Source organism: Lepidochelys kempii, chromosome 15, assembly GCF_965140265.1.
Source record: "Lepidochelys kempii isolate rLepKem1 chromosome 15, rLepKem1.hap2, whole genome shotgun sequence".
NCBI classification, from domain to species: Eukaryota; Metazoa; Chordata; order Testudines; family Cheloniidae; genus Lepidochelys; species Lepidochelys kempii.
In genome coordinates, this window is record NC_133270.1 from 811332 (window position 1) to 834905 (window position 23574).

The 23574-nt window shown below is 51.6% G+C and overlaps 1 protein-coding gene and 1 long non-coding RNA gene across 6 annotated transcripts in view; one reads left to right on the plus strand and one right to left on the minus strand.

Moving 5' to 3' along the window:
- The window catches only part of CASTOR1 (cytosolic arginine sensor for mTORC1 subunit 1), a 45474-nt gene extending 22308 nt beyond the window's left edge, over positions 1 to 23166 (plus strand). For all 4 annotated transcript variants that reach the window (XM_073313607.1, XM_073313608.1, XM_073313610.1 and 1 more), the window contains 7 exons: positions 15511 to 15704; positions 16165 to 16297; positions 17653 to 17776; positions 18607 to 18720; positions 19099 to 19181; positions 19796 to 19890; positions 20754 to 23166. In XM_073313607.1, the coding sequence (XP_073169708.1) occupies positions 15511 to 15704; positions 16165 to 16297; positions 17653 to 17776; positions 18607 to 18720; positions 19099 to 19181; positions 19796 to 19890; positions 20754 to 20819 (809 nt within the window). In that variant the 3' untranslated portion in view covers positions 20820 to 23166. The remainder of the gene's footprint in view (positions 1 to 15510; positions 15705 to 16164; positions 16298 to 17652; positions 17777 to 18606; positions 18721 to 19098; positions 19182 to 19795; positions 19891 to 20753) is intronic.
- On the minus strand, positions 1078 to 6489 carry LOC140898965 (uncharacterized). 2 transcript variants are annotated; one of them, XR_012155169.1, is made up of 4 exons: positions 6325 to 6489; positions 5263 to 5541; positions 3728 to 3835; positions 1078 to 2669 (listed from the first exon to the last, which is right to left on the minus strand). It is a non-coding gene; the product is annotated as an uncharacterized lncRNA (long non-coding RNA). The 2 variants fall into 2 exon arrangements; XR_012155167.1 differs by having other exon boundaries at positions 3728 to 5541.
- Positions 23167 to 23574: the final 408 nt, after the last annotated feature.

The following is a 23574-nucleotide window of genomic DNA, read 5'->3' on the forward strand; positions in this document are numbered from 1 at the left end:
CAAAAGGTTTCTGGGGAGGGCAGCCTTATTGCGTCCTTCATGGTAGGACACTTTACCACTCCAGGCCAGTAACACGTACTCAGGAATCATTGTAGAACAAAGCACTGCAGTGTATGTTTGCTGGCATTCAAACAACATCCGTTCTTTATCTCTCTGTGTTATCCTCAGGAGAGTGAGATATCATTCATGGTCACCTGGTTGAAATAGAGTGCTTTTCTTCAGGGGACACTCAGAGGAGCCCATTCCTGCTGGGCTGTTTGCCTGTGGCTAAACAGAAATGTTCCCCGCTGTTAGCCACAGGGAGGGGGGAAGGTTGAGGGGGTAGTCACGTGGTGGGAGGAGGCAAAATGCGACCTTGTAACGAAAGCACATGTGCTATGTATGTAATGTTAACAGCAAGGTTTACCCTGAAAGAGTGTAGCCACTGTTTTATAAAATGTGTCTTTTTAAATACCGCTGTCCCTTTTTTTTTCTCCACCAGCTGCATGTGTTTCAATGATCACAGGATCTTCTCCTTCCCAGAGGCTAGTGAAGCTTAGAAAGAAAAAAAAAACCACACTCACGATGAAATGTTCTCCGAGCTCATGCTGTCCTCCCACACTGACAGAGCACAGACGAATGCGTGGAGGCAAATAATGTCAGAGTGCAGGAAAGCACAAAATGACCGGGAGGAGAGGTGGCGGGCTGAAGAGAGTAAGTGGTGGGCTGAAGACAGGGCTGAAGCTCAAATGTGGCGGCAGCGTGATGAGAGGAGGCAGGATTCAATGCTGAGGCTGCTGCAGGACCAAACCAGTATGCTCCAGTGTATGGTTGAGCTGCAGCAAAGGCAGCTGGAGCACAGACTGCCACTGCTGCCCCTCTGTAACCAACCGCCCTCCTCCCCAAGTTCCATAGCCTCCACACCCAGACGCCCAAGAACGCGGTGGGGGGGCCTCCGGCCAACCAGCCACTCCACCACAGAGGATTGCCCCCCAAAAAGAAGGCTGTCATTCAATAAATTTTAAAGTTGTAAACTTTTAAAGTGCTGTGCTTAAAGTGCTGTGTGGCATTTTCCTTCCCTCCTCCACCACCCCTCCGGGCTACCTTGGTAGTCATCCCCCTATTTGTGTGATGAATGAATAAAGAATGCATGAATGTGAAGCAACAATGACTTTATTGCCTCTGCAAGCGGTGATTGAAGGGAGGAAGGGCGGGTGGTTAGCTTACAGGGAAGTAGAGTGAACCAAGGGGCGGGGGGTTTCATCAAGGAGAAACAAACAGAACTTTCACACCGTAGCCTGGCCAGTCATGAAACTGGTTTTCAAAGCTTCTCTGATGCGTACCGCGCCCTCCTGTGCTCTTCTAACCGCCCTGGTGTCTGGCTGCGCGTAACCAGCAGCCAGGCGATTTGCCTCAACCTCCCACCCCGCCATAAACGTCTCCCCCTTACTCTCACAGATATTGTGGAGCACACAGCAAGCAGTAATAACAGTGGGAATATTGGTTTCGCTGAGGTCTAAGCGAGTCAGTAAACTGCGTCAGCGCGCCTTTAAACGTCCAAATGCACATTCTACCACCATTCTGCACTTGCTCAGCCTGTAGTTGAGCAGCTCCTGACTACTGTCCAGGCTGCCTGTGTACGGCTTCATGAGCCATGGCATTAAGGGGTAGGCTGGGTCCCCAAGGATACATATAGGCATTTCAACATCCCCAACAGTTATTTTCTGGTCTGGGAAGAAAGTCCCTTCCTGCAGCTTTTGAAACAGACCAGAGTTCCTGAAGATGCGAGCGTCATGTACCTTTCCCGGCCATCCCACGTTGATGTTGGTGAAACGTCCCTTGTGATCCACCAGAGCTTGCAGCACTATCGAAAAGTACCCCTTGCGGTTTATGTACTCGCCGGCTTGGTGCTCTGGTGCCAAGATAGGGATATGGGTTCCGTCTATAGCCCCACCACAGTTAGGGAATCCCATCGCAGCAAAGCCATCCACTATGACCTGCACATTTCCCAGGGTCACTACCCTTGATATCAGCAGATCTTTGATTGCGTGAGCTACTTGCATCACAGCAGCCCCCACAGTAGATTTGCCCACTCCAAATTGATTCCCAACTGACCGGTAGCTGTCTGGCGTTGCAAGCTTCCACAGGGCTATCGCCACTCGCTTCTCAACTGTGAGGGCTGCTCTCATCTTGGTATTCATGCGCCTCAGGGCAGGGGAAAGCAAGTCACAAAGTTCCATGAAAGTGCCCTTACGCATGCGAAAGTTTCACAGCCACTGGGAATCGTCCCAGACCTGCAACACTATGCGGTCCCACCAGTCTGTGCTTGTTTCCCGAGCCCAGAATCGGCGTTCCACAGCATGAACCTGCCCCATTAGCACCATGATGCATGCATTGGCAGGGCCCATGCTTTCAGAGAAATCTGTGTCCATATCCTGATGACTCACGTGACCGCGCTGACGTCGCCTCCTCGCCCGGTATCGCTTTGCCAGGTTCTGGTGCTGCATATACTGCTGGATAATGCGTGTGGTGTTTAATGTGCTCCTAATTGCCAAAGTGAGCTGAGCGGCCTCCATGCTTGCCTTGGTATGGCGTCCGCACAGAAAAAAGGCGCGGAACGATTGTCTGCCGTTGCTCTGACGGAGGGAGGGGCGACTGACGACACGGATTACAGGGTTGGCTTCAGGGAGCTAAAATCAACAAAGGGGGTGTCTTTACATCAAGGAGTATTTCAGGCAGGACTTCACGGAGGGTTCCAATAAGAAATGGTGCACCTAAGTTATCGTTCTTATTGGAACAAGGAGGTTAGCCTGGCCTCTGATTGATACATGGCTAGATTTACCTCGCTGCACCTTCTCTGTGAGTGACTGCAGTGTGACCTAGAAGAATGAGTCCCCTAGACAGGGGAGGGGGGGAAGCAAATGAGTACAAAACAAATCTGGTCTATTTCTTGTTTTGATCCACTCCATCTATCTTTTACATCTTTGGCTGGCAGCAGACGGTGCAGAAGGACTGCATGCCATCCACATCTCATGGCTGCTCGGCAGAAGATGGTACAGTACGACTGCTAGCAGTCCGTATCGCCTGCCCGCTCACCATAAGACGGTTCAATAGGACTGACTGCAGGACTAAAGAGAATGACCTGGTCAAGTCACTCCAAATTTAGTCCGTGCGCCCATGTCTGCCCAGGCGCTCCCAGCCGACGTGGCCAGGAGCACCTCGGACATGACGATGACGGCTACCAGTCGTACTGTACCGTCTGCTGCCACAAGGCAAGGGGTTGCTGCTACTGTGGAGCAATGCCGTACCGCGTCTGCCAGCACCCAGGAGACATAGGGTGACGGTTACCTGAGCGGGCTCCATGCTTGCCGTGGTATGGCGTCTGCACAGGTAACTCAGGAAAAAAGGAGCGAAACGATTGTCTGCCCTTGCTTTCACGGAGGGAGGGAGGGAACGGGGGCCTGACGATATGTACCCAGAACCACCCACAACAATGTTTTAACCCCATCAGGCATTGGGATCTCAACCCAGAATTCCAATGGGCAGCGGAGACTGCGGGAACTGTGGGATAGCTACCCACAGTGCAACGCTCCGGAAGTCGACTCTAGCCTCGGTACTGTGGAAGCGCTCCGCCGAGTTAATGCACTTAGAGCATTTTCTGTGGGGACACACACACTCGAATATATAAAACCGATTTCTAAAAAAACGACTTCTATAAATTCGACCTTATTCCGTAGTGTAGACATACCCTAAGAGGCTGAGCCCAGTTCTGTTGCCACTTCTGCAAGGGGCAATCTTACTGATGGTGTGCATAATGAGCTGTTCCAGCTGAGCAGCGCAGGAGTGGCTAGGGAATCTGGAGAAAGACAAGGAAGGGCAAGGAGAAGTGATGGAAGCAAATCTGTAATGGAGAGGAGAGATCAACAGAAAGGGGAGGGTATTGACTAGCAAGGGCATGCAGCTCTAGTCTGCATTCAGAGAAAGGGTGCCTTTCAACTGGCTAAAAGGATATGCAGAAGGATCTAAAGAGTGATACATTGCTGAAAAACGAGGAGTCCTTGTGGCAGCTTAGAGACTAACAAATTTATCTGGGCATAAGCTTTCATGGGCTAGAACCCACTTGATACATTACTGTTATCTATTGAGTGCTGGTCAGCCAATTCTGGATTGTTGCCCTCCTGTTGAGCCTGGTATTTTGGGTGGGAGGGCAAGTGTTAAATGCATGTCAAGGGCCTGGGTTCTCATCAACCTCTTCATTTGGCTCAGCTGTCCCACCCCAATGTGATTTGCTCTATAGCTTGAAAGCAAATAAGCACCTTCCAAGAGGCTGCAAAGCTGCAGTCCCTTGGGGTGGCTGGACTCCTCTCCATGTTCCCTAGGCCCATCCTCCCCCCATGTCCAAGTCCCAGAGCCGCTTCAACTGTGGTTTTAAGGGCTGTGTCATGGGAGTGGAAGGAAGGGGAACAAGCCCACAGAGGCTGCTCTGCTGTTGTCATTTGTGCTCATGCTGCATAGTGTGGAGTGGTGTGACCTGGGGACTAAGCGCTGGTGCTCACTTGACCCCATTCCCACTTCAGGAGTATATGGCAGGTTACCCCTCTTCCTGTTCAGTAGGAAACCTCCTTCTACTATTCTAACTACCCTCCTTCTGGTTTCCCTACCACCCTGTGGGACTGATGCAGTGAGCATGGCAGAGCAGTTTGGCACAGGTGTGGGGAAAGGGATCAGCTTAAATCTGGGCTCTTAAGGCAGGCGGGCAGGGGGAAGGAAAGGCAGGAGAGGTATTCGGATGCTCTTTGTGGAGAGCCTTCCACCTGCTTGAGCTGGCCCTGCCATTCTGAAGTGGGTCCACGAGTAAGGGGAAGGGCAAACCAAAGAGTAACTCAGTCTGAAGGGACAACCGAGTGTCATCTCCTCTCTAATTCCTTGCTAAGCTTCGTTCAGTATTATCTCAGTTGAGTTGCACATACATGACCTGATGTTTTTCACCTGTAAACTGCAAAGCACTTTACAAGCAGTCAGTACCATTATGGACCCAATTTTACTGTTAGGGGAAACTGAGGCACAGAGGAAGCTACTTGCCTAAGGCCATCTAATGGGAGCAGAGGATGCTTAGCACCTCCTAAAAACTGGGTACTGCTGTTCCTGTTTTTTCTTAACTCTGATATAGCTGTGAAGCAAAGCCCTCTATGTAGCCTAGCAGAGTTTAGGCTATTGTTGGAATCTTAACTCCCTGTGTGTCCTGTTTCATGGTTGTTTCTGAGAATGCTGCTTAAGACCAACCTTAATGAGAGCTTTCACTGTTGACAAAACCAGTGGTAAACTCTCTGATGCTCTGAAGATGCCTTGAGATTCTTTGGTTTGTTGCACTAGTCTCTTTAATTTGAAATTCCCACTGTTGCTACCGCCATTCCAGTCTCACGAAGATCTCACCAGTGGGAGTGCTGATTTGGATTGGTGGCATCAGGACTTTGTGTGGTGAGCAGATGTAGATGGCTCAAGTGTTAGACCTACTTCTGTTACTGCTGGGACTCAACCGGTGAGAAATCTTTGGCATAAAGCCTAGCGTGGAGACACAGCCATGTCAAAAGTTTGTTTGTTCTAGATACAGAGAGCTGAAGGGCTCAATGCCAGACAAAGCAAGACTCCTGCTAGCTGGAGCAGCAGGCCTTTGCCTACTAGGAAACTCCCAGTATTTTATCAACTCCTGGAGTGTCTTTTCTCAGGTAGTTGAACCACTTAAAAATCACTTGTTTCCCATAGTTGCTTTAGGTGTAATTTGTACCTCTTTTAGGAGTCCAGTACTTTAAATGTCGCATAGTGTGAGTGTGGGGTGGTAATTGGTGCTTTGGTGCCTTAATAGCTATTGCATATTGTAGAGAGGTTAGCCGGGGCTCGCCTCTCTCTGGGGTGGTGGGGAACCACACCGCCTCACTAAATTTGGCAATAGGTCTTGCGGGGAATTAGTCCGGCTGCGGGAGTCTTCCTCTGCGGCCTTTATGAAGGTAGAGCTAAACACCGTAATCCCAGGCCCTGGGGCGGGGCGGGGCAGTAGTGAGTCAGGCGCTCAGGCAGGGGCTGAGCAGTAACCGTATATACTAGCAAGCCCAGGCCCTAGGCCCCAAAGGGCCTGGGAGAGGGGGAGACGGCCACCCGTGAGTTGGGTGGCAGGGGGGACGCAGGCCCTCCTGCTCCACTGTGTCCCAGCCCGGGGCCCTAGCAGCGGCAGAAGACCCGCGTCCATGGGGATCCTGGCCGCAACACTGATGTGGGATCTGGCAGTGCTGCAGCCAGACTCGGGTCAGCTGCCCCCGGGCTACTTCCAGACTCCCCCTCTTGAGGTACCTGGGTCAGGGTGGTGTCCTCAGCGGGGTCCAGCATTTTCATGGGTTCCTCAGGATAGCTGGCACAGGGCAGACTCGGCAACTTCTCTGGGTAGCTGGCGCGGGGCAGGTCGGGCCAGTCCTTGGGGTTTCCCAATCGCGAGCTAGGCCGGAGGCGTCTGGCCTCCCCGGCGGCTGCTCTCTCAATGAGCTCTGGGGTCCGGCCTTTATACTTCCATTGCCACACCTGACCCTCTGGGGGCGGGCTCAGATCTCCCTGGCTCCACCCACTCTGATGTCCGGAGGACCTGTCTCTCTCCGAGCGAGCAGCGGGGAACCGCACCGCCTCACTATGCATATACAGGTTTCAGAGTAGCAGCCGTGTTAGTCTTTATTCGCAAAAAGAAAAGGAGGACTTGTGGCACCTTAGAGACTAACCAATTTATTTGAGTGTAAGCTTGCCTGCCTGCCTGCCTGTATGGCACTCGCTCTTCAGATACTGCATAAACATACAGCACTGATTCCAAGCTAAGCAGGAAATTCTTTTGGCTCCATGGAGACTGTTCCTGCGTTACCTCTCCTGGGTAGGGAGAGGCATGCACGAGCAAAGGGACAGAGCCCTGTTCTGGAACTAGCAAGCTGTTGCCAGTCAGCGTGTGTCTCACTGCAGCATGGGAACAGTAAGTCCCCATCCAAGGGAGCTGTTGCCCCCATTCATTCCTTGAGTGGTGTCCTGGCCTGCTTGCACAGCTCTTGCAGCTGGCGAGGCTTGGCACAACGAATGGCTGCGCAAATGGGATGTTACTGGCTGCCGTGGGGAAGGGTCGTGCGTTGCTCAGGCAGCAGGAGCAGCTGGGTCTCTGTACTTGTTGCAGTAGCCTCATGGCTTCTGCCATGCCCCCTACTCTTGACTGGCTCCTAGGCTGTCTTGCTTTCATCTTCCCCACTTCAGCTGAGCCACCTTGGACCCAGGCTCTGCCCTGCCAGACTGTAGGGCCTGGCTTCCTGGTGGAAATGCTGTGGCTAGGCAGGAAGCGCACTGGCAGGGACGCCAGCCCCACAGAGCATCCTGAGGCAGGAAAGGTTGCAGGGTGTGGGGAGCAGTCTTGGCACCTAGTGCTAATGCTGGCTCTCCGGTGGCAGGGTCCCTCCTGCTGGAGCGGCTGAGGGGGAGGTGTCTCTAGAGCAGGCGTCCGCAGCCTATGGCGTTTGTCGAAGGCGGCACACGAGCTGATTTTCAGCGGCACTCTGCTGCCCGCTTGGCGTACCGGCCGCTGGCCCCCTGCCAGCTGGGGTTCCGTCCAGGCCCCGCTCAGCCCGCTGCTGGCCTTGGGTCCCGGCCACCGGCCCAGGGCTCTGCTCCTGCCTCGGCCTGGCGTGCTGCAGCCGCCCCCAGCTGTGGCCCACTGGCCCCAGCCTGGGGCAGTGAGGGGTGCAGACAGGGGCAGGGGGGGTTTTGTTCCAGCACCACTGGGATATTTTTAAGTCCTGATTTGCTGCTTATACCACATCATGTGGAACAGCGCACTGCGTTTGACATTGTGCGTGCCGTCTGTCGCGATTTTTTCTTTTTCCCCTGCTTTGAGTTGAGGAGTACATTTGACAAAATGTCAGCTCCTAAGAAAGCAAAGTCAGATGTCCATTCATTTTAGCCTTCTTGGACAGACACATTTGGATTTATTCAAAAGAAGGAACGTGCTGTTTGTGCTTTCTGTTGTGAAAGTGTTGTTTGTCGCACATCAAGTGTTCGATGACATTTTGAAACGAAGCAAGAGAAAACCTTTTCTGACGAAGCAGACAAGACTGAATCGATCCAAAAGGCAGTAGCAGGATATGAGAAGCAAAGCAGTGTTTTTAAACGCTTAAGTGTAAGTAAAAATTAAGCTACAGAAGGAAGTTACAAGATTGCACAGTGCACTGTAAAAAACGGAAAGCCGTTTACAGATGAGGAATATATAAGAAGTTTTTCTCAGCAGTTCAGAGGTTTTGTTCCATGATTTGCCAAATAAAGATGTGATTGTATCTAGAATAAAAGAACTGCCTGTCTCTGCCAGAACAGTTGAGAGATACATTAACGAAAAGCAGACGACTGCATTAAAAGAGACAGCAGTGTTTAGTGTTGCAGTTGATGAGAGCGTGGATATAAACGATGTTCCACATTTTGGCAGTTGTTGCATGATATTGTGCTTCCGATGAAATCCAAGAGGAACTTTGTTTCCTAAAACCCCTGCATGGCACAACCAAGGGGGAAGATTCAGTGGAAAGTTTTGTAAACCATGTTGAAGAATGAGGAGTTTTCACACAATATTTTTCTGATGTCAACAGATGGTGCTCCTGCCATGGTTGGAAAACAGAAGGGATTTGTAAAGTTACTTGATCAAATTGGCTGCCCGACAGTCAAATTTCACTGTATCCTCCATCAAGAAAACCTGTATACTAAAATTTCTAATTTCGAGCTTAATAATGTGATAAATACAGTGGCACGAATTGTGAATGTCCTTATTGCTCAACCTGCTTTGACTGCTTTGACCCAGACAGTTTCAAGCACTGCTAGACGAGATGGACAGTGCTTATAACAGGTTTCAGAGGAGCAGCTGTGTTAGTCTGTATTCGCAAAAAGAAAAGGAGTACTTGTGGCACCTTAGAGACTAACCAATTTATTTGAGCATGAGCTTTCGTGAGCTACAGCTCACTTCATCGGATGCATACCGTGGAAACTGCAGCAGACTTTATATATACACAGAGACCATGAAACAATACCCCCTCCCACCCCACTGTCCTGCTGGTAATAGCTTATCTAAAGTGATCATCAAGTTGGGCCATTTCCAGCACAAATCCAGGTTTTCTCACCCTCCGCCCCCCACACAAATTCACTCTCCTGCTGGTGATAGCATATTCTCTGTGTGTATATAAAGTCTGCTGCAGTTTCCACGGTATGCATCCGATGAAGTGAGCTGTAGCTCACGAAAGCTCATGCTCAAATAAATTGGTTAGTCTCTAAGGTGCCACAAGTCCTCCTTTTCTTTAGTGCTTATAACGCCATTCCACTTCACAGCAACATTCGGTGACTGAGTCGTGGCCAGGTTTTGGTATGCTTTGTAAACTGTTTTGATGCAATCAAGGCCTTTTTTCTGAAAAAGCACAAAACTACCCCAAACTGGATGATGACAAATGGCTGTGTAAGCTCATGTTTCTAACGGACATCACTGCTCACCTAAACTCAACCTCTGTCTCCAGGGTGCAGGGCAAATGGTTCTGGATCTTTATGAAGCCTGGAAGGCATTTGTTGTAAAACTAGTTTTTTCTTGGGGTAGTCGAACTTCGACTTTCCGCTACTTCCACCACATAGAAGAGCCATCGACATGTTGCACGGTCAGTGCTGATGAGATTGGAATGTACATGCAAGAACTGGAATCAGAATTTTCTGACAGGTTTCAAGATTTCCAGCGATTTGGCCCAATGCTTTCTTTTCTAATTAAACCTAAAAAGTTCAACGAAAGCAATTTGGATTTGTCTGTGTTTCAGTGGGTGGGTGTTGAAGATTTCGAAATGCAGCTCGTTCAGTTAAAAAGCTCAGAGTTTTGGGCATCAAAATTTGAAGATCTGTGGTGTGAACTTGAAGCGACTGAGAGAGATCATGGGGCCTCTATTCTGACCTGCTGGACGTCCCTGCCAGTGAAATTTAACTGTTTGAAGAAAATTGCGTTTGCAATGCTTTCAGCATTTGGATCCACATACCTGTGTGAACAGGTATTTTCACACATGAAATCTGTCCTCTGTCCCTCTCGGAGCCAGTTAACAGCTGATTACTCAAAAGCCTGTGTGCAGCTTAAAGTATCCAAATACGTGCCAGACATTGGAAAACTCGGCAAGGAAAAGCAAGGGCAAGGATAACGCTAAACTGATAAGACCTGCATTTTAATTTTAAATTCGTTTCCCTCTATTGGACATTGGTGAGGCCTCATCTGGAGTGCTGTGTCCAGTTTTGGGCCCCACACTACAAAAAGGATGTGGAAAAATTGGAAAACGTCCAGCGGAGGGCAACAAAAATGATTAGGGGACTGGAACACATGACTTATGAGGAGAGGCTGAGGGAATTGGGATTCTTTAGTCTGCGAAAGAGAAGAATGAGGGGGGATTTGATAGCTGCTTTCAACTACCTGAAAGGGGGTTCCAAAGAGGGTGGATCTAGACTGTCCTCAGTGGTAGCTGATGACAGAACAAGGAGTAATGGTCTCTAGTTGCAGTGGGGGGGTTTAGGTTGGATATTAGGAAAAACTTTTTTCCACTAGGAGGGTGGTGAATGTGTTACCTAGGGAGGTGGTGGAATCTCCTTCCTTAGAGGTTTTTAAGATCAGGCTTGACAAAACTCTGGCTGGGAGGATTTAGTTGGGGATTGGTCCTGCTTTGAGCAGGGGTTGGACTAGATGACCTCCTGAGGTCCCTTCCAACCCTAATCTTTTAGGAGTCTATGATTAAACCAAATGAGAGACTCCATGGATACAGCTTCAAACTGCACCTTGTTCATTTATTTTATGCAGCCTGTCTGGCATCAAAGGTACAGAACCACCACCATTTACTTTCAGATAGAACGGTTAGTACAAGGAAGAAGGTATTACCCCTAAATCTGTCGTCTCTCTGCTTCATTGAAGACTCCCTGAACTCACCTCCTGCCTGCTAAATTCCCTCTAAGCCAGGGGTCGGCAACCTACGGCACGCGAGCCAATTTTTAATGGCACGCTGCTGTCTGCTGGACCCGGGCAGACAGCAGCGTGCCACTAAAAATCCTGCCCGGCCCACTCTTTTCTGCCCACCCCTCTCTCCTTGCAGGGCAGGCAAGCTTCCCCCTCCCCCCGCCTCTTCCCCCAGCGTGCTGGGTTCCTGCCCCTCCTTCTCCCCCTCCCTGTGGCCGATCAGCTTCGCTACCAGCGGGAGAGGTAAAAGCGGAGCTGCAGCGCGCTCTCTGCTCCTGGGACCTTGGGGAAGGGGGTGGAATTAGGGCATATCCCCTCCAGCCCCCGCCGTGAGCCGCTCAGGGCATGGGGGCTGGGAGCACCCCCACAACCCCAGCCCTCTGCCCTGACCCCTGCACCCCCTCCCCCCACACCCCTAAAGCCAATTTGGAGGAATAAGAACATCTCCCTGGAATCCAAACTGAAACTGCAGGTCATTTCCATTTTTCTGTTTGCGTGCGAGACACGGACCCTTATGGCAGAACTTCAATGGAAAATAGAGATAGTAGAGATGAGAGATTTCCTTAAAATCCTGGGCATCTCCTACTTCGACCATGTCACTAATGAAGAGGTCCACTACATCATCGCCCAATGCGCTGGGTCATACGAAGACCTCCTGACGACTGTCAAGAAGCACAAGCTGAAGTGGTGCGGCCATGTAACAAGATCTGGGCTATCCAAGATCATCATCCAAGGGAAATGCAAGGGAAGAGAAGAAGAGGTAGACAGAAGAAGAGATGAATTGACAACGTAAGAGTGGACAGGAATGGACTTCGCGGAGACTCACTGCCACACAATCATCGGGTGGAGACGATTGATTGCTCATCAATGATGATGCCCCAACGACCAATGCGGTTATGGGAGCGATGATGAACCAGTGACTGAGCCTCTTGGCTATGAGCAGAGCTCTCCTTCTTCCCCAGGACTGCATGTTGAGCCAGTCTTGGCCTGGCTTGAATTCCCTTAGATCTAGGCTGGATAAACCAGGCTGTGCAGTTCTGCACAGGCTGGGGTTAGGTGGTGGCGTGGGCAGATCAGCCCGTTGGCCTAAGGCGCAGGTCTTGGAGTTGAAAGATTAGATAGCTCTTCCCAACTCTGCTGCTGACACATTGGCCTTCTCTTTACTAGAGAAATCTAATGCTGTAGGAACTGTTGTCTCCTTAGCATGCTTGTAAGGGACCGTGTGCTCCAACTGGAGGACGTGCATGCTAAGAACTAGTTCATTCTGTGGTGTCTTCAGCCTGCATCCCTCTAGTGCCAGTGTGGATGCAGACAAGCTTTTTGATTACAAAATTAGAACAGTACAGAATTAACATGGCCCACGCTGAATGGATTAAAAACTAGCTGATAGGTTAAATGTGGAATTTTCTTCAGGTGGGTGTTATACCAATGAAATAAAAACCAGTGGGAGCTTCTTAAAGGGAATAAGGCAAAATGCGACATTTATTGTGGGTACAGAAAGAATCCTCGTAAGCAGTTAGTTATAGCTATAACATTCCATTCAATTTCATATTTATTCACACATTCATTCAAACACACACAGGTTCTGCAAGGTTGTTATCATAATTATCAGCCTTAGAGTTGCTCATGCCAAGCCACAGGCCAGGTGGCCTGGACACAAGGAGGGAGCAGGGCCTTGTCAGATGCTCTTGGAAGTTGGTTTGCAGAATCAGACCCAAAGTTCTGTTTCTAGAGTCCGTTTTTATAGGAATTTATTCCTATGCCAGTCTACGGGAATTGCTTCACCATGCTGTTGCTGAATCAATCGGCAGATGGCACATTCCTGACGGCTCCGTGCTGCCAGATGTTCTCTTCTTCGGTTCTCCCACCCTTGAGGCTGTTGGGTGGATTCCAGTCTGCCCTCCGGGGTCCTCTGGGTGTTTCCACTTGACGCCTTCTTTGGCCGATGGACGCTGGATTCTTAGCCTGGCACCTTCCTGATAATTTATTATCCACGCCAAGCATCCATCCGCATACATCCTTTATCTCTATTTTAATCGCAATTGTTAACAAAGCAAGATAAATACAACTAAAGGGCGGGGAGTCTGTGTGCTGTTTCTGTTACAAAGTATTGCTTTGAGTCTCTCTCTGTGTGAGCCGTTGTTGTTGTTTCAAAGTATTGCTTTGAGAACAGACTCTGTCTTAAGATGTACTAACACAATTAGCAGCTTGCAAGTTTCACACAGAGGGAGAGAAACAGTAAAAATGAGAGACCAAAAACCAAGAGACCTCTTAATTAGTAATTCCCCATAGTTTAAATTCCAGGGTATTAAACTCATTTGTGATTTTAATACAGAACTTCTTTAATATGATCCACCATAACAGTGTGTTTCCAGTGGGGAGGGGACACAGGAATCAGTTCTTGGCTCTAGGGTATTTAACACTTTTTGACATGGTAGAAAACAATCACTGCTGAAAGTGTGCTGGTGACCCAAAGGCTAGGGAGTGGTAAATAATGAAGAGGACAGGTCACTGATACAGAGTGGGATCACTCAAGAAGCTGGGCACAAGCAGTGTTTAAATACAACCAAGTGTAAAGTCATGCACTTAGGATCAAAGAATGCAGGCCATACTTACAGGATGGGGGGGACTCTATCCTGAGAAGCAGTGACTCTGAAAGACTTGGGAGTCATGGGGGCCAGTCAGCTGAACGTGAGCTCCCTGTGTCCTGCTATGGCAAAAAGGGCTAATACAATCCTTGGATGCATAAACAAGGAACAGAGAGTACGAGCAGGGTGGTTATTTTACTTCTGTATTTAGCACAAATACAATTGCTGCCGAGGATTCCAGTGTCCGCAGTTCAAGACTAATAGTGATAAATTGCAGGGGGTTAAGAGATGAGCCAGGAGAATGATTAAAGAATTGGAAAACATGCCTTATAGTGATAAGAAAAGGAGGACTTGTGGTACCTTAGAGACTAACCAGTTTATTTGAGCATAAGCTTTCGATGCATCCGATGAAGTGAGCTGTAGCTCACGAAAGTTTATGCTCAAATAAATTGGTTAGTCTCTAAGGTGCCACAAGTCCTCCTTTTCTTTTTGCGAATACAGACTAACGTGGCTGCTCCTCTGAAACCTGTCCTTATAGTGATAGACTCAAGGAGCTCAATCTGTTTTAACAAAGACCATTAAGAGGTAAGTTGATCAGTCTAAGTACCTATATGGGGAACACTTGACAACAGAGGTCTCGTCAGCCTAACAAAGGTATAATGAGTCATGGCTGCAGACTGAAGCTGGATATGTTGGCTAGACATAAGGTGCAAATTTTTGAGGGCAATTAACCAGTGGCACAACTTCCCAAGGGTTGTGGTGGATTTTTAGCACTAGCCGTTTTTTCAGTTGGATGTTTTGAGAGATGTTGTGGTTCAAACAGGAACAAGTTCAGGGAAAGGTCTCTGGCCTGTCAGAAAGGCCGTCCGACTGGATCGCAATGCTCTCTTCCGGCCCTGTGGTCTAGGAAGCTGCAATAGTTCACTGGGTCCCAGGTGGCCTTTCAAAACCTTCCAGAACCACCACTTCTGGGAGCGCTGTGGGATGGTTAGCCAGAGAGCACTGTAACTGGAATGGTGTAGGACACGTAGTCCAGTGGTTCTCAACTAGGGATACACGTACCCCGTGGGCTATGCAGAGGTCTTCCAGGGGGTATGTCAACTCAACAGGCTACGTAAAAAGCACTAGCGAAGTCCCTACAAATTACATTTCCTACAAGGCTTGTTCATACTGCTCTATCTAATATACACTGAAATGCAAGTACAATGGGGATTGGTCCTGCTTTGAGCAGGGGGTTGGACTAGATGACCTCCTGAGGTCCCTTGAGATTCTATGATTCTACAATATTTATATTCCATTTGATTTATTTTATAAATGGTAAAAATGAGAAAGGAAGCAAATTTTCAATAATAGTGTGTTGTGACACTTTTTTTTTTTTTTTTAAATATTTTTAGATCTGACTTTGTAAGCGAGTCGTTTTTAAGTCAGGTAGAACTTGGGGGTAGGCAAGACGAATCAGACTCCTAAAAGAAGTACAGTCGTTTGGGAAGGTTGAGAGCCACTGACTTAGTGGGTGTGGAGTCAAAGTGCAAGCTCTTTCTGTCCTCTCTGTAAGCGCCTCGCACGACGGGGTCCTGGTTCGTGACTAGGCTCCTATGTGCTATTGCAACACAAATAATTAATACAGTTTCTTAAATGGTCAGCGTGGCTAATGGGAATGCACTGAATGTGCTGAAACAGTTCTATGCAACTGGCTTATTTCCCTCTGGCTGCGTGATGTTGAGCAGCTCAGTGAGAGCTTGTGTCTCAGTTTCCCAATTTGAATACTGGCTGATAACCTCTAACTTCCTGGTAAAGCACTCTGAGCTGTGGCTGGGAAGGGATAGGTGCTAGGTGACCTAGTCATTAGGTGGTCTGACATGTCCGTTTCTAATGCTGCATCTGAATGCCTGCTTGGAGTCTCACCTCAGCCTCTTGGCATTTCAGAGTTGCCCCCGTCAGAGTTCATGCAGGTGGTGGATTCCACCTGGCTGGTGCTCAACGTCTTGTCCAACGGCAGGTCCTCCACCAGCTCCCAGGCCATAGGAGTGACGAAGATTGCCAAGTCGGTCATCGCGCCACTGGCCGAGCACAACGTCTCGGTGCTGATGCTGTCTACCTACCAAACGGACTTCATCCTGGTGAGCCCCCCACTTTCTCCTCATGGCCATCCCCTGTAGCAGGCCCTTCGGGCAGGAGTGTGGGTGGAGGACTCTTAATTGGCCCTAAGGGGAGAAGCAGGGGAGCAACTACGTAGGGAGTGTGACACAGTAACCCTCATTAGGTGAATGGTGCAGGCTCTCCTACGGCAACAGTCAGATGAATGTATCCATCTCTTCAATACTGGGATGTGCCATTCAGAGGGTACTGGGTGCCATTCGGAGGACAGCAGGGGTCAGGCTGTCCTCGTCATAGCAATAGGATACACCTGGGAAGGGTGGTGCCTGAGATTTTCCCTGCATGCTGTTCAGTTGAATAGGTGAGATATGGGTTTCGAAGCTCAGCTCTTCCTTCCTTGCGGGGTAGAGAAGAATGACAAGGCGACGGCAGGCTTTCATGGGGAGCTGAAAGGTGAGGTTTGAGGCCTGTTGCCCTCCCCAGGTGCGAGAGAAGGACCTGCCTGTGGTGATCCACACGCTGGCTGGCGAGTTTGATATCTACAAGGAGGTGAATGGAGAATCCATCCCTGTTAACTGTGATGATGCGAGCAACGGCTTCCTGAAACCCAAGCATGGTGAGTCCAGGACCCAGCTTCCGGGCTCTCACCCTGTCTGCCCTCTTCAGAGTGGAGGAGGGTTTGAACGAAGAACTCCGCTGTCCCCTGCAACAGAAACTGCCTATTGTGCGCTGACCCCACCAGCGTGAACAGCTCTGTGCTCCGGCCACGCCAGCTCAGAGGAGTTACTGAACAGGCCAGACAGCGGGAAACCAGAGGGGTCCCCAGATGTACCTCCTGTGGCATGAACCACTCGCACTTGAACTTAACTGGCACCCCTCAGCTTTGGTTCAGTGGCCCAGCCCCTCTGTTGTGATGGACAGGCCAAAACTCAGTGAGTGGCATTGTGACCCAGTGTGCCAGGTCACCATGCCACTTGCCATGGGGTCCTCTCAAACAGAGGGCCTCGCACAAGCTGCCTGCCTTCCTCCTCCTCCCCAGCCCCCTTAAGCAGTCCTGCTTCTGCCAGTGGTATGCAGCAGGCATGACATGCATATGGCTGTGGGTGCCACTCTGGTAGACACCGGAAATGCTTGGGGATCCAGGGAGAGACTGGAGCCCGGCTAGGGGACAATCCAAAATGTGCGTGCTCATGTATTAAGGTTCCATTTATAAATGGTTTATAGAGAATACATGATGTTTTTAATAAATGGTGATCAGTCCAGTCTGTCATGCCTTCTGCTGGTTTGCCCGTAACAGTGTATAGCACACAGTACTGTTATCTGTAGCATCTGATCTGTTAACCCATGTTCTAATCCGCCTATAAGTGGAGCGTTAATGGGCCAGGTGACCAAAGGTGGGTTTTTGTGGATGGCTCAGAGGAGCAGTAGCATGGCTCTGCCTCTGGAGGGCACCAGTACCTCAACTTTGAGTTCCTCCATCGAGCACCTGCTCCGCGCCCAGAAGCGGCTGTCTGCGCAGGTGGCCTGAGCGTCCCTGGCCCGGCCCAGGCCCCTGCCCCCTCCACGGCACAGGCTGCTCTGCTGACGTGTCTCCACTTGCTCCCTATCAGTGCAGCTGTGGGAACTGGGCCCTGGAAGGAATGTTTCTCCTCGCCCACACCCGGCTGTCGGTCTCTGTGCAGTGCCGCCTCGAGGGGCGCTGCCGTTGCTCACGCCTGTGGTGTCCCGTCTCCCCGGGGGAAGCTGGTCTGCCAGGCCGGGTACTGGCCACACAGTGCCGCCCTGCTGGAGGCTGACGTGCTCGTCCCACGGCTGGTTTGAGTTCGTGAGAGCAGCTTCGCGCTGCCGGCCCAGACTCCCGCCGTGCTGCTGCGCCGTCAGCGGCATGGCCTGGCTATGGCCGCCAGGCAGGAGGAAGGGGCCGCGCGCTCTGGCGGTCCGGGCTGTACGAGTGATTGTCTCTCCTCCCAGCCGTCAGCCCTACTGTGCACCCTGTGCAGAGTCCCCAGAACCGGTTCTGCATCCTGACCGTGGCTCCTGACACCCTGCCGGCCATTGCGACCATGCTCCTCGACGTCCTGTTCTATTCGCACAGGTAGGCAGCCGCACGGGCAGCGAGAGGGGACTGTGCTCGCCCCACCCCTTAGCACAGGCATTCTCAGTACTCAGGGGTGAGTGCAGCTAGAAGGGGGCAGGGAGGCACTGGCCTCTCGCCTCAGCACAGGCCCTGAAGAGAAGGGTGGAGGGCTGGAGTGCAGCCAAAAACTTCCAGATCGCTGAAGGTTCTTTAGTGGTTCATAAATTCTTCAGGCACCCAAGGGCTCTGACGGGCGGGCGACCAAGGCCTTTGCAGCCCACCTGCGGGTGCCCACAGTGCCCTATGGGGGCATTAGGGGCTCCAGTGGTGATGTCAAGCCTTCCAGCACCTGGCTTGGATGGCACTTGGGACACTGCGTGCAGCACCAGTGTTTAAAGAACCTTGTCAAAGGCAGAGATGGGGTAAGGCTCTTCCCACAGGACCGCATCCCCCAGCAGAGAATGGGCTGGAGTTTAGCCTTAGCTCAGCTGGGCTGTTGGTGGGGGAGGGAAAGGGGGGGACCTTCCTGACCAGCGGGAGGTGGATCAGACAACAGGTGCTCAAGGTGAGGGGAAATAGAGCATCTGGGTCTGACCTGGCTTGTTTCAGGGGCTGGCCCAGAAGATCTGTTACTCCCAGCACTGGGCTAGACATGGCGTCACTAGCCAGCTGGTATTAGAGATGCCAACAGGGAGCTTCACTGATTCCTGGGGAGGGCACCTCTTGGGTGGCTGCACCCCTGTAACGCTCCAGGAGCCAGCCATGGAATGGCTGCTATGTTCTGCTATGCACTTCTAGGGCTCAGCCTGCCTCGGGGGCTGACCCCTTGGTCCCCTGTGTGTTTGCAGCCCTCCAAAGGAAGCTGCCTCAGGCAGTCAGGATATCGACTCCAGCAGGTTCTTCGCCTTCTCATTGATCGAGGGCTACATCTCCATCGTCATGGATGCAGAGACCCAGAAGAAGTAGGTATTCTCCATCCACCAGATCCATCCTTCACCCCACCTAAAGCTGCCCACATGCTCTGAAGATTTGACCTTGGGATTGGGAGGCTGGTATTCTGGAGGTCACGCGTTCCCTTTGGCTCCTGCCTGCTCCTATTTTCTCCCCCCATTGTGATGTTTTGGGGACTCGTGGGTGTTTCTCCTCCTAGTCCCAAGTCAGCAGGTGGGCTGTGCAGAGGGGTAGGGCTTCAAGGGCTGGGGAACCACTGCTGGAATCAGGGTGGACCCAGGGTTCTGGGAGCAGCTTCATGGGAGTCTGTGCCCTGGCTCATGCCAGCTAGCGGGGGAATGAGGAACGGTCTTAGGGTAGGAGTGACGTACTCCATTAAATGCTTCTAGGTTCCCCAGTGACCTGCTGCTGACCAGCTCCTCTGGGGAGCTCTGGCGGATGGTGAGAATTGGTGGGCAGCCGCTGGGCTTCGGTAAGTGGAATCGGGCGTAAGCTCTCCTGCACAGTGGATCAGCTGTCTTCAGTGCAGCATTGAGCCCTCCCCAGCTGAGATGTTCAATGCACTCCAGGGGGCAGAGCGGGCTGCTGTTCCCATGAGACAGGGGCGCTGCAGAGTGACCTGCCCAAAGTCACAGAAGCCAGTGGCAAAGTAGACTTGAAGCCAGGACTCCCCTGTTCCAGGCCAGCACTGTAACCAGGATCTCGCTATCCCATCGCTATCAGGCCCCAGAGAGCAACAAATCATGCTGGTACTGAACACCAGTGCCTGGCCATGAGGCCCCTGCCCCATTGCACAGACCCTGTGGCCACTCAATGGCAGGGAGCCAAGAGGCACTCATTTCATGGTGTCCTATCTGAGTTTGTAGAAGATTAGGGTTGGAAGAGACCTCAGGAGGTCATCTAGACCAACCCCCTGCTCAAAGCCCTTTTCAGGCATGGGTCTGCCAATGGGTCTGCCAGTCTTAGCCAATGACGAGAGAGCTCCTTGCCTAGGGGGCAGGGGCACATGGGTGATAGGAGGAGGAGGATGCCCCCCAGAGGCACTGGGCTGGTACCCACGCTGACTCCTCTGTTCCCCTTCCTCAGATGAGTGTGGGATAGTGGCTCAGATCGCCGAGCCTCTGGCCGATGCAGACATATCGGCATATTACATCAGCACCTTTAACTTCGACCATGCCCTGGTAAGTAGACTCCCCTGCCCAGATCCCAGCATGCTGGAAATGAACCAGGCAAACAGATGCTGCTAATTGACCAACTTCCCAGCCCCTTAACTGAGGAGTTCTCTCCCAGCCCGGGGGGGAGCAGAGGCCACTGCTGGGGACAGACATTCCGAGGGGGTGAGGCCACCTGACTGCCTTGCTCTCTGAATGGGCCTCTCCCCATTGTCCCTGGCTCCATGCCAGCCTTGCTCATCAGTCTCCTAGCCCTGCGTGGCTCCCTGGAAGGGGGCATTTCAGCCTGGCTGCTCTGACACCAGTGCAAGGTTCAATGCACCATTGTGTGGGGCCCACCCGGGGTGGGTGGCACAGGAATGCGTCTCCTCCGAAGAATGAACCTCACTGGCTCCCGCTCACTGGCATTACTGCCAAGCCAGGGCTGCGGCGTGAGAAATGCTGGTACCAGGAATGTGTGGGGCAGTAGGAGGGGCCCCAGGTGGGTCCAGGAGGAGGTCTGTTGCTGACCTGTTGGCTGTCAGTGCCAGCCCCACAAAGGCGGGGGAAAGGGGTGCTGAGGGGATTGTGGGAGCCCTGCCTAGCTGCCACCTTGCCCTGAGGCTATGAAGCACCATCTCCATGTTGAGTGGAGAAGGTGAGCGATAACTAGCTTGGTCCAAATCTTGCTTTCCTTGCCGAGGGGGGATGAATAGAGCTGGGGAGTTGGATCTGATCCCACCTTGCAGTGGAAGTTAGTGATCCCTGTGGAGCTGCATGGGAACAGACTCCAGTCCTCCCTCCAGCACCCCCCTTCCAAGTACAGTTGGCAAAGGAGTGACTGAAGCTTTGTCTCTGGTAACATAGCCCTGACTTCCTCTCTCTGCTGCTAGGTCCCAGAGGAAGGCATTGACAGCATCATCGAGCTGCTCCGGAAGCGCCAGGAGAGCAGCAGATAGCTGGCATGGCAGCTCCCGTGCGCTCTGATACCTGTCCGGAAAGGCGAGGGGGAGCTCAACACGGGGAGCAGGGCAGAGAACACTCCAGTCTCCTGTTTCTGATGGCTGGCTCCACATCAGCAGGGGCCTCTTGTTTGTCTTCAGGTTTCCGGGGTGTGGCTTGCCTGCGGTGTGGGGCACTGCTCTAGCTGTGGAGAGCTAGCCCTGGGCTCCAGCAGGAGAGTCCTTGCATTCTCCGCAGGAGCGTGGGCTCTGACGGGCTCCCAGGGCGTCCCACTGGGAACCTGAGTTTCCTGCAGCAGTTTGTGTTACCTGCCCTAAGGCTCCTTGTATCCCCAGACCCGCCCCTCAGGGAGCAGAGTCTGTCATGGACCGTGAGGTGGTGTTGGGCAGACTTTGCCCATCCCCGGATTGTAACTCTTCCGGCTTGGAGTCAAGCCTGTCACGTTGTTTTTTCCTTTGACTATTTTTGTAGCCAATTGCCTAGTTGCGTAGAGCCTCCAGTACTTAGTGTTTCGTTCGCAATGCCAGGCTTAGGCAGCAGTGGGGCTCTCTCCCTAAAACGTGGCTAGGGGGCATCTCTGTGTATGGGGTAGGGGGTAGGGAGTTTCTTCCCTTCACGTGTCGGGGGGGCAGTGGCTGGCGGCATGAGAAGAGGTGCTGGGCATTGGGTTGTCTAGCAGCTCCTGAGTTGCCAAGGAAGAGGGTTCCTATGATACAATCATTCCTGCCACATGGTCAAAGATGTGGGAGAAATTACTTTCTTGCTTTGTGTGGTCTTGTACCAGTGTTAACACCTCTGCCGGGTGCTCAGGACAGGCGCTCGGCCTCTTGGACAGTCCTGGCTTAGTACAGTATTAAGAATTGCAGGTAACCTAAAGCACGTAAGAATGGCCCCTATTTATAGCATGGCCCGCCCAAGGAAGGAGGGGCAGAGAGCTTTCTAGAGTAGACTGTCCTTTCCATACGTGCTGGGAAATATCATGTGATCCGAACCCCTCTGTGGCTGCCTAGCTGTACTTGGATACGATATTTTTATTGCTTTTATAAGCCCCCTCTCCTTAGGGCAGGCGAGCAGGGATTGATTGGCTCAGAATCCCATCTGATGGGCGGGATGGCGTCTGTGCCAGGATGGGGTGCGCTAGACAGTTGAGTTCTTGTAGGATTTCTGGGATATATGCAACTCCAGGCAGGGAAGGGAGGATGGTGGAAATATACAAATCTTATGGTTGTGAAGCTGAGAATTTCCCTGGATTGGAGCAAGACAGTTGTGGAAGAAAAGCGTGTCTGAGCTGGGTGGTTGAAGTGCCCCACTGCAGCTGAAGTGTGCATTGGGTTAGCTGGCGGTACCTTTGTGATGGACACTGAGAGAGCCAGGAGCCTGGTGTGTTTTTTCACATTCCTCTCAGACTGGAGTAGGAAAGCCACAATATTTCCTCTTGTAGCCATTGGTATCCATGGAGGTGGAATTCCCTCTGTGTCTCCTGCACCCCTGTTTTCTGGGGCATTGTCATGGCAGTGGCTTTCAAGGGACCCCCCACAAGCCTCTGCCACGGCCTGCTGCTTCCCAGAGAGGGGGATGGTCCTCCCGAAGTGGTGAGGCGGTCCTTCCTGTGTGGCCAGGAAAGCTGCCTCTAGGTGAATGCGTAGCTTGTTACCATATAGAGATCTTTCTTGTTTCTGCAAGGGAATGGCTCTTAATCTCCAGGCCATCGCAAGGGCACTCTTCCTCTCAAAACTCATTCCCCTTTTGAAGCACAGCTCTGCCTCTTGCATGAGGGAACAGCTGCCAGCAGTGACTGAAAGATTCTCCCAGAGCCTGTTCTTGGATTTCAACCTACCCCTCAACTCCCTTTTCTGTTCTGGACGGAGCAAGCTGGGTTGGCAGCAGTACTATGTCTCACCAGGCTGAACACTCCCACCACGCCTTAGCATAGGAAAACCCGTGAGAAACTTCTATGGTCCACTGCCCCATCCCAGGCTCGGCCTGGGCTGCTGGAAGCACTCACTAGTCAGGGCAGCCTGTGTGCCACAATGAAGAGTTCAGGGCTGAACTAGGTGTGTTCAGGGAGGCCACGTGCAGGTTCTCAGAACAGCAGGGTCATCTTCTGGGAAAGGGCAGCTGTCCTCCACTGACGACTCTTCTTCATCCGTTTAGTGTGCATAGGAAAGGCCTCTGGCTGCTAGCCCAGTGGCTGACCAGTTCATCCTCAGGTGACTTTATCCCTGTTGAGTTTCTTGCCAATGCAGCAAGGCGCCCACTAGTTTGTGCAGCAAAACCAGATTTCCTTAATCTTCTAGTTTTGCATAGGGTTTTTAATATCAATAAATCTCCCGTTTTGAAGAACATGTGGTTGCTGCTGTGTATATGCCCGGTGTTGGAGGGGAACGGCCCCTCTCATGCTCAGAGCGTCTAGCTTTGCAGTGCCAGACCATAAGCGTCAGGGGACACGAGCTTCCCTGAGGAGTGAGGCACTGAACAAGGATGGAAGGGCACTTCACTGGTCTCCACTACACAAACCAAGAATCTGTCTCTAGACCAGTTCTAATCCCTCCACTCCATTGCCAAAGAGAATGGGACCTAGCTGTGTTGTGTTTCCAGCTGTACTGGAGTGGGAAGGTGGGTAGCGAGAGTTTAGGGAAATGGTTTTTGGGCCAGCACCTTTATGGATTCTCAACACATCAAGGAGACAAGCTGGCCTTGGGGGAGAGGCATACTGCAGCAAAGGTTGCTCAGGAACTAGACAAGCGGTTG